We start from the raw sequence: 14,640 nt of genomic DNA on the forward strand, positions 1-14,640 counted from the left end.
GCTGTATCAAAGTGGTGCCGTGTAGTAATTGTCTTTACAGGTGAGAGGCACACTTGGTAGACAATAAATAGCCATGTTACAAATGACAACAGTGGCAATATCAGCACTGATGTGAGAGCAAAGTTAGTGTTTATTATTCATTTAACACACAAATTAGGGTTAATTGTTAAACTTGACTTCGTTATTAGAAAGCAAAAACCATAGTTCAATTCTAGCTCTCATAAGCTGGGTGGTTTCAGACTAGCACGAGTCAGACAGGCTGCCACACTCAAAAAAAACCTGAGGACTTCAAGGCCATCCGGGCCTAGTCGAGAATCTCAGCCCCCTCCTCCACGGCCAATAACCACGGCAGTGTGTCAGGGTTTCTGCAAAGAACAGCACAGGTAGGAAGGAGCCTTGTTGCATCTGTTTATATATGGACATTTAGGATTTGTTTTAATATTCTGTTTTGGCTCTACCTTATTTTTTGATACCAATGTACTTTAAAGCAAGCGTAATTAGTACCAGGTGTAATTTATAGTCGTAGAGTGGTCGTGGTTGGTTTATTTGACCATCCCAGGTTACGGTCTAACTAGGGATGCAGTGATGATGCGGGCTGAGGTTTGGCAGATCATTGACTTGGCACAAACAACCTGATTAAAACACATCTCTTTCACAAGATCATTTGAGAGAGAGAGAGGGCAAAACATCATTAAATTGATATAAAACAGTAGAGCGATAAGGATAATAAAAAGCTCTCTTTAACATGCCATGTAAAAAAATCTATAAAGATTGAATGTGAGATCAACAAGACAAAAACCTCCTCCCATCTCTATCTCTGGACTTTGTCCTGTTGATTCATCGCATCAAAGTGTGTCATATTTCGTTCTTTCTAGCAATTGCCATGACAACAGACAGGACAGAGGAGTTAGCTAGCTAAAGTGCCATGACAACGGACAGGACAGAAGAGTTAGCTAGCTAAAGTGCCATGACAACAGACAGGACAAAGGAGTTAGCTTGCTAAAGTGCCATGACAACGGACAGGACAGAAGGGTTAGCTAGCTAAAATGCCATGACAACAGACAGGACAGAGGAGTTAGCTAGCTAAAGTGCCATGACAACAGACAGGACAGAGGAGTTAGCTAGCTAAAGTGCCATGACAACAGACAGGACAGAGGAGTTAGCTAGCTGAAGTGCCATGACAACAGACAGGACAGAGGAGTTAGCTAGCTAAAGTGCCATGACAACAGACAGGACAAAGGAGTTAGCTAGTTAAGTGCCATGACAACAGACAGGACAGAGGAGTTAGCTAGCTAAAGTGCCATGACAACAAACAGGACAAAGGAGTTAGCTAGCTAAAGTGCCATGACAACGGCCAGGAAGGGGGGGTTAGCTAGCTAAAGTGCCATGACAACAAACAGGACAGAAGGGTTAGCTAGCTAAAGTGCCATGACAACAGACAGGACAGAGGAGTTAGCTAGTTAAAATTGCCCTGACAACAGACAGGACAGAGGAGTTAGCTAGCTAAAGTGCCATGACAACAGACAGGACAGAGGAGTTAGCTAGCTAAAGTGCCATGACAACGGACAGGACAGAGGAGTTAGCTAGCTAAATTGCCATGACAACAGACAGGACAGAGGAGTTAGCTAGCTAAAGTGGCATGACAACGGACAGGACAGAGGAGTTAGCTAGCTAAAGTGCCATGACAACAGACAGGACAAAGGAGTTAGCTAGTTAAGTGCCATGACAACAGACAGGACAGAGGAGTTAGCTAGCTAAAGTGCCATGACAACAGACAGGACAGAGGAGTTAGCTAGCTAAAGTGCCATGACAACAGACAAGACAGAAGGGTTAGCTAGCTAAAGTGCCATGACAACAGACAGGACAGAGGAGTTAGCTAGCTAAAGTGCCATGACAACAAACAGGACAAAGGAGTTAGCTAGCTAAAGTGCCATGACAACGGCCAGGAAGGGGGGGTTAGCTAGCTAAAGTGCCATGACAACAAACAGGACAGAAGGGTTAGCTAGCTAAAGTGCCATGACAACAGACAGGACAGAGGAGTTAGCTAGTTAAAATTGCCCTGACAACAGACAGGACAGAGGCGTTAGCTAGCTAAAGTGCCATGACAACAGACAGGACAGAGGAGTTAGCTAGCTAAAGTGCCATGACAACGGACAGGACAGAGGAGTTAGCTAGCTAAATTGCCATGACAACAGACAGGACAGAGGAGTTAGCTAGCTAAAGTGGCATGACAACGGACAGGACAGAGGAGTTAGCTAGCTAAAGTGCCATGACAACAGACAGGACAGAGGAGTTAGCTAGCTAAAGTGCCATGACAACGGACAAGACAGAAGGGTTAGCTAGCTAAAGTGCCATGACAACAGACAGGACAGAGGAGTTAGCTAGCTAAAGTGCAAACAGATTGGTCTACTAGGCTATGTGTCAGTGATGTGTGACTGAAATAAAGTATATATTTATATAAGTAATATAGCACACTAGCAATATGTAATTACAAAGTTATTTATGTTTTGTGCTTTGGTAAAACTAAAAGTATCTTTTCATGCTGTCATACTGTGGTTTCAACGCCTAGGTTTATTCTCCATCCAATTGCTGTATTATCTCTAATGTTTATGGTTTAGGAGTGGTAGGTCCTATGAAAGAAATAAGGAAGAACATTTGCTATCACAGATGTAATTTCATTTCCAGTAGAAAACATAATGGCATAGACACTATCTTTACACTGAAAGCTCTATGCTGTTTACATTAGCTCTAATCTTTATGTTCTGTGTGAGAAAACAAATACAAAAAAAATCAATACTTTGACCAACAAATCCACATTCACCGATTCTCAGCTCTTCAATCCTCTTTGTGTCACCCAAAAGACAAAAAAAAACTACTCCTGGAGACATTTAAAAAAAGAATCACTGTCCAATTCAAGTGCAACCGATCGTCCGTCCTTCATTATTACAAAATAAAAACAAATAAACACCCTTTTGATTCATGAGTGTAAGGAATGTCAAGGTCAGTTGATGTGAGGCAATTATTTCACCTCAGCGTTGTTTTACAATGTTGCTCAGATGAGGATAGATCGAAATAGAGTGTCTTTAGGTTCTAGCTCTCTACAACGTAGCCTTCGTTGGCATAAGGATTCAGATCGTTGTGGAGACTGTCATTAGAGTGTCTTCCTGACATGCAGCAGATGAGTCTGTAGATGGCCACCAGGGGGATGGAGATAACTGGTACTGAAGACAGCAGGACACAGATGGCAAACACCCAGTCTGGATACGGCAGAACCTCTGTTTCGGGGAAGTTCACCTGCACAGACAGACATTTAGAATCAGAAAACGTAATTGCCCTGCAACAAATGACATCTCACAGGGAAAATCGCAAATGACACCTTTTCCCTGTAGGCTGTAGTGCACTGCTTATTAGGTGAGTACTATGTAGTCATCTGACTGTGGCTGTCTCTCAACTGAAACCCTAGTCCCGCTTACTAGTATGAACAATTATCACACACTACTATTGAGCCTCTTAAATGACACCTACAGCCTAGCTGATCTGAGCAGAATACTTAAAATGCTCCACACTAATACAGCATACATGTTCCTGATAGATATTCCCAAAACTCCCATGTTTATCAGAAATCCCTGTTGGAAGATTCCCTGAATCAGGAGGGAATAAGCAGGGAATCCGGAATCCTTCAACCAGGATTTCTTGAATACTTGGGAAATGTGGGAAAGTTACTGGGTTTTTGCACTCCTAGATGTAGCTATCTGCCAGTCATTGGTCTTACATAGTCAGGATTCCATGCTGGGTAGGTGGGGTGTGTCTGGGCCTGGACGGCAACGTACGCCACCAACACCACCAACAGCATCAGAGGGCTGATGACCAACCAGCAGACTTTCCAGAAGATGTTGGGTCTATGTCCTGTCATGAACTCCAAGTCATCACTGAACCTACGGAGACAGAAACGTGTAGAGTCAGAAGAGGCTTTAAAAATAACACGTCATTACAGGCTCAGACAGAAGAGAGGAGAAGAGATGGAAGAGGATCAGATGAAAGAGTAGACAGGCATCTGTCTCCCCACATGTCTGTTGTTGGTCTATTAAACCTTTAAATAAAGCAGTTCACCTTATCTTTAATGTAAAATGTAAATGTAAATCTTTAGGTTCAGGATTTTCCACAACTTTACGATTCCCGACACAATCCACTTGTGACCGATTTGGTTTTAATCCTGGGTCATCTGCAAGTCCTTGATCCCGGGACATCTGCAGGTCCTTGATCCCCGGACATCTGCAAGTCCTATATCCAGGGTCACCTGCAAGTCCTTGATCCCGGGACATCTAAGAACTATTTCCTAAGAACTGCAGATGACCATGGTTCAATAATTGCAGATGTCCCAGGATCTAGGGCTTGCAGGTGACCCAGGATCAAGGACTTGCAGCTGTCCTGGGATCAAGGACTTGCAGGTGACCCTGGATCAAGGACTTGCAGGTGACCCTGGATCAAGGACTTGCAGGTGTCCTGGGATCAAGGACTTGCAGGTGACCCTGGATCAAGGACTTGCAGAAAATGCTGAACCCAAAGATTAGGTGAACAACTGCTATATTTAAAGGTTTAACAGACCAACAACAGACATGTTCCTCTGAGAGGTTCCTAGCAATCTGCCCCATTCTAAAGACAAGACATTGCGGCACAGACGTCAATTCAACGTCTATTCCACGTTGGTTCAAAGTCATTCAACCAGTGTGTGTGCCCAGTGGGAAGACGCTCATTACAGTTCAAACCAGGATAACTATAGTATTATTATGAGGCTCTTACCGTCCTATTCCGTAGATGTATGCCACAGCGATGATCTCAAAGAAGGCGATGATGAGGAGAGGTACAGAGCCCACGTAACTGTTAAAAATCTCCAACCAGTAGTTCCCTGAAGCCATAGTGAATATCAGAGCCACCAGGAACGATACCAGGCAGATCAATCCTGCAGAGAGAAAGAGCAAACGGGGGGAAGTGGGGGGGGGGGAGAAAGTGGGAAGAGAGGGGTCGGAGAAAACCACTATGGTTTTAAGATCATTCCCAAAAGAACAGTTATTCGTAACACATTGGCAAGGGGTAAGCCAGGGCTGCAGTCTGTCCTACATTATTCAAAATCGAAACATTAAAAAATCTGATCATTTCCTTTTTGGCTTTTACCTGTGAAGAGCTCATTGGGCATCCACTTGGGCACCAGTTTGAGGTCATGAAGGGGCGTGAGGACGCCCTCCAGATTACCAAACATGGAGGACAGACCCAGACTGAACAGCATGATGAAGAAGAGCACAGCCCACACCTGGTCAAACAGACAGGAATCACAACAACAACACAGCTCTCAGCTGGTCAATCAGACAGGAATCTAATCAGATACAGATGAATTTAACTGGGTTCAACACAGAGTTGTCTCTGTATTTGAACTGTAGTTTTTTTTAAAGAAGTAATATAAAAAATAAAACAAAGGGTCAGCCCATACCTGAGAGCCAGGCATCGATATCACCGCTTCTGTGAACACGATGAACGCTAACCCAGTACCAGACGCACTCTGGAGGGAGGATGGAGAGAGATGGAAACAAGACAACCAATTAGCTTCTTTTATGCAGCGAGTGAGGGTTGAATATCAAGAAAACTTGACTCAACTCCTGAGGTCGTTTTTTTGTTGTTGCACTGAGGTAGTTTAACTCCTGAGTATAGTACCTGATCCAAGAAGGTTTGCAGGTCGCATGTCTTCAGGTTGAGATCGGACACTCGAGATGGTTGTGTCCCATTTAAAGAGTCAAACCACTGCTCGTAGTTTTCAACTGTTATGTTCATGTCGCCAATATCAAACTCATTGGTCAGTGCTAAGATGTTACTGTAAGTTACAACAAGAGAAACATATTGGTCATTTGTTTTGGTTGAGTTTGCATCTGCTTTTCCAGAGGATATCAAACACACAAGGTAGAATATAAAGGTTTCACAACTTGACTGCAAACTAGTTTCATGATTTAGCAAATGTTGCCAAATAAACGTCCATTTTATCACACCTACCCATTCAGACAGGTGACATAGTTGGTGTGGGCCTTGAATCCCAGGATGGCAAAGATGGGGATGGAGGCATAGATTGATGTAGCACTGTTTATAACCCCCACTAAAACAGCATCCCTTTCACAGTTATTCCTTACCAAACACACAGACAAAAAAAACAAAGTGAAGTGAATGCAAATTATTGGTCAATGGTGGAACAGCGAGGGAGGCTTGTCAAGGGAGGTGAACGGTATGGTAAATTAAAAGCCTTGGGGGACGAATGACATGCTGGACCCATAAAGGTTGATGTTACTAATAATGATTGACCATTGGGCTCACTTCTGGCTGTTGTAACTGGAGAATGAGATGAGTCCACCAAAGGCCACTGACAGAGAGAAGAAGATCTGAGTAGCAGCATCCAGCCATACCTGCGGGTCCTTCAGGATCTCCCACTGATGAGACACACAGACAGAAACACATATTGTAGTTTGGAATATATTTTTTACATTATTACAAATCAGGTGGATTGTCAAGACGTCACTTTCCCTCTGTCTCTCTCTCGCTCTCTCTGTCTCCCAGACAGACAGACAGACAGACAGACAGACAGACAGACAGACAGACAGACAGACAGACAGACAGACAGACAGACAGACAGACAGACAGACAGACAGACAGACAGACAGACAGACAGACAGGACTTACGTCAGGTGTGAACAGATACATTAGACCTTCAGATGATCCAGGTAGGGTCAGGGCTCTCACCAGAAAGATAGTTAGTACCAGGTAGGGGAATGTTGCTGTTACATACACAGCCTGTAATAAGACAGGTGATGAAAAGGTATATAAATATTTGTAGGAAGAGAAGAAATTAAAATGTTGTTTTGAGCTGCAACAAAAAATTCCAACAAATATCATAATTCCAAAGTTGGCTGACGTAATTAGAATATTTTAAAAGCCAGTGTGCCATAGCACAATGCCCAAAACAAAGGCCAACACATTCTTATTGCCTTTATGAATTATCATTCACAACCATTTAATAATATTTACATTTTTTTCCCTCTAAAACACTGGCACAGATCCAAGTAGCACTTCCCTCCCCAGTCCTAACTTTACCCCCCCAGAGGTAAAATGCAGCACACTGTCTGCCTCTCACCTTGCCGATGGTCTCGATCCCCCTGATAAAACAGATGTAAACGATAGACCAGGCGGTAGCTAAGCTGACCACCATCCACCACTGTAGAGAGCCACTGGTCTCCATGTTAGGAGTGATGTTCAGGGTCTGACGGTACCAGAAGTAGTTGACCGGCGTGCTTTCTACACACTCCTCCACGTACCCTGGTTCAAATTATAATTCACTTTGGTCAAATTACATAATGTACACTTGCTGTTCATTCTTCAACTATGGTCCAACCTACAAACATGGTCCCTGACAAATGAACAAATAGCTTGAATAAACTAATAATAACAATAATTCATTGGATTTATATACAGTTGAAGTCGGAAGTTTACATCCACCTTAGCCAAATACATTTAAACTCAGTTTTTCACAGTTCCTGACATTTAATCCTAGTAAAAATTCCCTGTCTTAGGTCAGTTAGGATCAACACTTTATTTTAAGAATGTGAAATGTCAGAATAATAGAAGAGAGAATGATTTATTTCAGCTTTTATTTATTTCATCACATTTCCAGTGGGTCAGAAGTTTACATACACTCACTTAGTATTTGGTAGCATTGCTTTTAAATTGTTTAACTTGGGTCAATCGTTTCAGGTAGCCTTCATGAAGCTTCCCACAAAAAGTTGGGTGAATTTTGGCCCATTCCTCCTGACAGAGCTTGTGTAACTGAGTCAGGTTTCTAGGCGTCCTTGCTCGCACACGCTTTTTGAGTTCTGCCCACAAGTTCTTTAGGATTGAGGTCAGGGCTTTGTGATGGCCACTCCAATACCTTGACTTTGTTGTCCTTAAGCCATTTTGCCACAACTTTGGAAGTATGCTTTGGGTCATTGTCCATTTGGAAGACTCATTTGCGACCAAGCTTTAACTTCCTGACTGATGTCTTGAGATGTTGCTTCAATATATCCACATAATTTTAATTCCTCATGATGCCATCTATTTTGTGAAGTGCACCAGTCCCTCCTGCAGCAAAGCACCCCCACAACATGATGCTGCCACCCCTGTGCTTCACGGTTGGGTTGGTGTTCTTCGGCTTACAAGCCTCCCCCTTTTTCTTCCAAAGATAACGATGGTCATTATGGCCAAACAGTTTTATTTTTGTTTCATCAGACCAGAGGACATTTCTCCAAAAAGTACGATCTTTGTCCCCATGTGCAGTTGCAAACCGTAGTCTGGCTTTTGTATGGCGGTTTTGGAGCAGTGGCTTCTTCCTTGCTGAGCGGCCTTTCAGGTAATGTCGATATAGGACTCGTTTTACTGTGGATATAGATACTTTTGTACCTGTTTTCTTCAGCATCTTCACAAGGTCCTTCGCTGTTGTTTTGGGATTGATTTGTACTTTTCGCACCAAAGTACCCTCATCTCTAGGAGACAGAACGCGTCTCCTTCCTGAGCGGTATGACGGCTGCTTGGTCTCATGGTGTTTATAGTTGCATACTATTATTTGTACAGATGAATGTGGTACCTTCAGGTGTTTGGAAATTGCTCCCAAGGAGGAACCAGACTTGTGGAGGTCTACAATTCTTTTCTGAGGTCTTGGCTGATTTCATTTGATTTTCCCATGATGTTAAGCAAAGAGGCACTGAGTTTGAAGGTATGGCCTTGAAATACATCCACAGGTACACCAATTGACTCAAATGATGTCAATGATGTCAATATCAAAAGCTTCTAAAGCCATGACATAATTTTCTGGAATTTTCCAAGCTGTTTAAGGGCACAGTCAACTTAGTGTATGTAAACTTCTGACCCACTGGAATTGTGATACAATGAATTATAAGTGAAATAGTCTGTCTTTAAACAAGTGTTGGAAAAATGACTTGTGTCATGAACAAAGTAGATGTCCTAACCGACTTGCCAAAACTATAGTTTGTTAACAAGAAATTAGTGTAGTGGTTGAAAAATGAGTTTTCATGACTCCAACCTAAGTCTATGTAAACTTCCGACTTCAACTGTAGCGATTTTCTACCAACTGTTGTACTCAAAGCGCTTCATACCTGTGTTGTTGTGGTTGAGGGGACATTGGCTCCAGGGCAGGGGTTCCTGGAAGGAGTTGAAGAGGTACCAGAGGACCCAGGCCACGATAGTGTTGTAGAACAGACTCACACAGAAGGACACCACCATAGAGGCTACACCTGATGGACATGGGAGTGTAGATCAGAAACACCAAACAGCAGCCACCCACCTACTCCTGAGAGGAAGAAACAACTGCACAATTTAATGACTCCGATGAAATAATTGATTTAACCAACGTTTCAACAGCTAAGCTGTCTTCATCAGGGTTTCATCACCTACCTACTCCTCCCAGGTAGGGTGATATGGAGTTCCAGACTCCGATGCTGCCCATGCGGAGCCTCTGTCCTATAGCCAGCTCCAAGTAGAGCAGAGGCAGACCCTGAAACACCAGGGCTATCAGGTAGGGGATCAGAAACGCACCTGGAGAGAGGAGAAATTGGACATGGGACAAACAAAGGTTAATGTGGAATCAGGTCAGAGTAGAATGATTTTGCCCCTAGGTTTTTTAAAGTGTCCATATAGTAAACTACTTTTGACCGTTTCCCATAGGGAATAGGTTGCCATTTGGAAAGGAGCCTTTGATCTGTGTAACACTTTCCGAAATATATGCTTGGTTTGTAAATGTTCAACTAACTGTCAACAACATTTCAACTAATTAGCCATGCCTAACCTTAACCTTAACCTTAATCCTAACCCTAACCTTAACCTTAATCCTAACCCTAAACTTAACCCTAATTTTGGAATTCATGGGAATTCAGGGAGAGTATCCTTGTGCCTGCTACGACAATAAGGTCACCTGCAATAAGGTCACCCGTAATAAGGTCACCCGTAATAAGGTCACCCGTAATAAGGTCACCCGCAATAAGGTCACCCGTAACAAGGTCACCCGTAATAAGGTCACCCGCAATAAGGTCACCCGTAATAAGGTCACCCATAATAAGGTCACCTGCAATAAGGTCACCCGTAATAAGGTCACCCGCAATAAGGTCACCCGGAATAAGGTCACCCATAATAAGGTCACCCGCAATAAGGTCACCCATAATAAGGTCACCCGCAATAAGGTCACCCGTAATAAGGTCACCCATAATAAGGTCACCTGCAATAAGGTCACCCGTAATAAGGTCACCCGTAATAAGGTCACCCGTAATAAGGTCACCCGTAATAAGGTCACCCGCAATAAGGTCACCTGTAATAAGGTCACCCGTAATAAGGTCACCCGTAATAAGGTCACCCGCAATAAGGTCACCCGCAATAAGGTCACCCGTAATAAGGTCACCCGTAATAAGGTTGGGTGACCTTATTAGGTTGGCTGCCACAAGTTTAAACAGAGCTTTAGTAGCATTCCTGGGATTGGACGTTCACTATTTCAGACCACCAGTGCCACCAGGGATTTTTTTTAAATTCTGGAGCCCTGATTTACAGACCGGACCCAGATCCAATACAATTTAAGATATGCAGTTCAATAGGTCAAAAGTAGAAGTACTGTAGGGTAGTGGTTCCCAAACATTTTTGGACTGTGGCACAACTAAAATGGGATAAAAAATTATGCGGCACACCTAAAATGTACCTATTATTTATTTAGTGACCTCCATCTCATCTGATCCGTGCTGCAAATAATATGTTTTTTTTTGTGATAAACATTCTTTATAGATTAAATAGTGTTTATTTGCACTATTTTCATAGTCGTTTACTCATGATGATAATTTGTGTGTACCACTTTAAGAGTGTCCCGCGAATCGATTCTAGAAATAATTGTACTTTGCTCCACTAAAATATGTCTTTATTTTTTTCACGGTTTTGGGCTAGAGACAAGCGTTTTTCTGCATCGTAAACGTGCAACCACGGACACCAAACCATGTTCCGTTTGTTTCTATGGCAGAAGCTGTATGTATAACATAAGAAAATAAATTACGGTAATGCCTGTAATTTTGTTCCTAAAACATGTCAGCTATTCTTAACATTTTTTTTTTAACACTTTAACACTAAGCTAGAGTCACTTGTGCTAATAATTGTGGTTCTCACAGGCCAGATAAAACGATACAAAATGGAACAGCCTGAGCGCACCAGACGTGGTTTCTGATGTTATCAGTGCTGTCGGGGGAAAAGTACTGTACAAAGTGTCTGCAAAGTGTCATAGTTACTATTAGTGCCCACTACGGTGTACATTTCACAGAACCACACCAAAAATGTAAAATGGAAATACACTAAAAGTGTATGGAGTTAAAATGTTATATAATGACGATAAAATCAAGTCAACACAAACAAAAAAATGGTTAAATATGAAATAAAAGTGAACATGTTTAATGGAGTTAAAATTTTAAATAGTTAATTTGGAGTTAAAATGTTCATGTTAAATAAGGATATTGTTAAATGGAGTGTCAATTTAATCTAAAATATTAGTGTTCAAAATTGGAATTTAGTTAAAATGTTAAAATGATAGAATTTCACCAAAACATATAACCACTCAGGTCTCCAGAGGACTTGTTTAACATGAACAAAGTTGTAGGGGAAAAACTAAAGAAAATACGTGTAAAAGCATCTATACCCCCTCCGTAAATCTGGCAGAGGTAGGGGAAGCGCCACACGTTCCCCAGCCCCACAGCGAAGCCAATGCAGGTCAGCAGGTACTCTGCCTTGTTGTTCCACTTGGGTCTCTCCTCTCCCACCTTGTTGTCCTCCATACCCTCCTCTGGCATGCTCAGCTCTCAGCAGTAGTTTAGCTCAATAGTAGATCAACCTCTGGTTTTCAGTTTAGTCCAGTGTGTTTTAGCCCGAGGTTCTAGCACTCTGAACCAATGCTTATTCTGTAGCGTGGACACAGTTATTCAGTTGTCCACTTGAATTCACTGGTTGTGTGTTTGTATCTTTACTCCAGTGTTTGATCTGTAATCCTGATCTGAATCGCTTCTCTGTCTCATTGCAGGTTCCTGTGGAGGTCCTTGAATGATATCCTATCCTGCACTATCCAGTGCTATGATCTTCTCCTTCATTTACCTCAGTGGATTGACTTATATGTCTGTCTGATGCTTCCCTCAGATGAAAGAGCCAGTATCAGGGATGTCACTTTTATATATTTGGGGGAGGGAGCAAAGCCGGCTAGGCACCAGGAAGAGAGTGTGAGAGTGATTCAGCATCATCATTTAATGTTCTTTGTTTGCTTAGAATCAGATTATAGAAAGCTCCTGTCTAATGGATAACCTGATGATGATGATGCCACGCCGCAGGTCAATCCCTCAGGGTAACTAACCACCGTCCCAACCTCTCTACCAGTCAATAAAAAAACGTAATTGTCAAAGATGGGGTCATGGGTGCACAGGCTGTAAACAATTTAGAAACCATTGTAACAGCTCTCGTTGGTTGTAGAAGTAGACCAAGGCGCAGCGTGGTAAGTGTTCATGATTCGTTTATTCAAGAAACACTAAAACAAAATAATTACAGCAACAAAACGAAAGCGAACAGTTCTGTCAGGCACAGACACTAAACAGAAAACAAGATCCCAACAAAAACCCCAAAAGGAAAATGACAACTTATATATGATCCCCAATCAGAGACAACGATAGACAGCTGCCTCTGATTGGGAACCACACTCGGGCCAAACACAAAGAAATAGAAAACATAGACTTTCCCACCCGAGTCACACCCTGACCTAACCAAACATAGAGAATATTAAGGATCTCTACGGTCAGGGCGTGGCAACCATATTATGTTTTTATATGGAATCTTGGAATCAGTTTCAAATGGGAACACAGACAGAACCGGGCAAAGTTCAGAGGTTGTGGAAAAACACAAAAGATTGTGAAGAGAGATACGAGGCGGAGATTGTATCACTTTTGGGGTTCATTGCCCCTTAGACCCCAATATTTATGGAAGCAATAGCTGAACGTGATTTAGTTTGCAAAATGATGGTTAAAGTTTAAACTTTCTCAGATTCTATTGATAATACATTGATAGTGGAGCTTTTCATTTTATAGACAATAAAATCAAAATGCTTTGGATAGTTCTTTAGAAGAAATACAGTATGTATGCCAGTATTTTATACAAAGTTGTTTATGTATGTTGTGTGCATTAATAAAAGTGCTTTTCCTGTTGATGGGGTTTTACCTTACCTCATACCTCTTTGAGAATGTTAATGATTTAGGAGTGAGAGTGGTATTTCCTTAGTAAAGTAATGTTAATCATTTAGAACTGGTAGTTAGCTGACAGTATTCTCTCATGTATTTTCTGTGTAATAAAAGACAAAATAACACACTATAAAAATATATGGTAATGACTCAGGCCATTGTTATTGTACAGAGAGTTGGTCAAACCAATGTTCACTTGTCCTCAGCTCTTATTAAACAGATTGGTCAAAACAACATCCACTGGTCCTCTGCTCTTATTAAACAGATTGGTCAAAACAACATCCACTGGTCCTCAGCTCTTATTAAACAGATTGGTCAAAACAACATCCACTGGTCCTCAGCTCTTATTAAACAGATTGGTCAAAACAACATCCACTGGTCCTCAGCTCTTATTAAACAGATTGGTCAAAACAACATCCACTGGTCCTTATAAAACAACAGTAGTTGCAGTCGTCAAATCATCAGTCGCTGTGTATCTTATTCAAAATCACACCAATTGTAAAAATAAACAAACAGAAGACTTTTAATACCGGAATCACACAAAATCTGTGTTTTTCTTAAAATAAATACATTAAAACGAAGTGAATAAAATATAGAGTGCATTCGGAAAATATTCAGACCCCTTGACTTTTCTCACATTTTGTTAAGTTAGAGCTTTATTCTAAAATTGAATAAATTGTTTTTTCCCCTCATCAATCTACCCCATAATGACAAAGCAAAAACAGGGTTTGCTAATTTATTTTAAAAACCCCCTGAAATGTCATACTTTGGGGGAAAAAAGTATTTGATCCCCTGCTGATTTTGTACGTTTGCCCACTGACAAAGAAAGGATCAGTCTATAATTTTAATGGTAGGTTTATTTGAACAGTGAGAGACAGAATAACAACAAAAATATCCAGAAAAACGCATGTCAGAAATGTTATAAATGGGGTCCAACTCATCCCAAACCATCTCAATTGCGTTGAGGTCGGGTGATTGTAGAGGCCAGGTCATCTGATTAAGCACTCATTCACTCTCATTGGCATATGTGGGAACTCCTTCACAAACAACAGCATCAGACAGCTGATGATCATCCAGCAGATCCTCCGGAACAGGTGTACAAGACCGCCAGTGCGCCTCTACGGTCCGGTGTTTCCCGTTCCACGCACTAGCCCTAAGGTGTGTGGTTCAAAGCTGACATATCCAGTACCAGCACCACGCATCGGGCATCTAGTGCGTAAACCCAGCCTCGCCAGTCAAGAGTCGCCAGAGCTGCCCGCCAGTCAACAGTCGCCAGAGCTGCCCGCAAGTCAACAGTCGCCAGAGCTGCCCGCCAGTC

At 42.0% G+C, this 14,640-nt stretch overlaps 1 protein-coding gene across 2 annotated transcripts in view; it reads right to left on the bottom strand.

The window, feature by feature from the left end:
• Positions 1-12,251, bottom strand: part of LOC106570711 (sodium-dependent neutral amino acid transporter B(0)AT1) — a 29,189-nt gene extending 16,938 nt beyond the window's left edge. The window contains exons 1-13 of one of the 2 annotated variants that reach the window (XM_045695071.1): positions 11,747-12,251; positions 9,481-9,621; positions 9,183-9,320; positions 7,169-7,350; positions 6,718-6,828; positions 6,355-6,467; positions 6,040-6,168; positions 5,707-5,863; positions 5,486-5,554; positions 5,173-5,308; positions 4,801-4,960; positions 3,773-3,935; positions 3,085-3,294 (exon numbers count right to left, since the gene is read on the bottom strand). In XM_045695071.1, the coding sequence (XP_045551027.1) occupies positions 3,091-3,294; positions 3,773-3,935; positions 4,801-4,960; positions 5,173-5,308; positions 5,486-5,554; positions 5,707-5,863; positions 6,040-6,168; positions 6,355-6,467; positions 6,718-6,828; positions 7,169-7,350; positions 9,183-9,320; positions 9,481-9,621; positions 11,747-11,897 (1,854 nt within the window). In that variant the 5' untranslated portion in view covers positions 11,898-12,251 and the 3' untranslated portion in view covers positions 3,085-3,090. Of the gene's footprint in view, positions 1-107; positions 3,295-3,772; positions 3,936-4,800; positions 4,961-5,172; positions 5,309-5,485; positions 5,555-5,706; positions 5,864-6,039; positions 6,169-6,354; positions 6,468-6,717; positions 6,829-7,168; positions 7,351-9,182; positions 9,321-9,480; positions 9,622-11,746 lie in introns of those variants that run through there. The other variant, XM_014143189.2, reaches the window with a different exon arrangement.
• Positions 12,252-14,640: the final 2,389 nt, after the last annotated feature.

This window comes from Salmo salar, chromosome ssa14 (assembly GCF_905237065.1).
Source record: "Salmo salar chromosome ssa14, Ssal_v3.1, whole genome shotgun sequence".
Classification (NCBI taxonomy): Eukaryota; Metazoa; Chordata; class Actinopteri; order Salmoniformes; family Salmonidae; genus Salmo; species Salmo salar.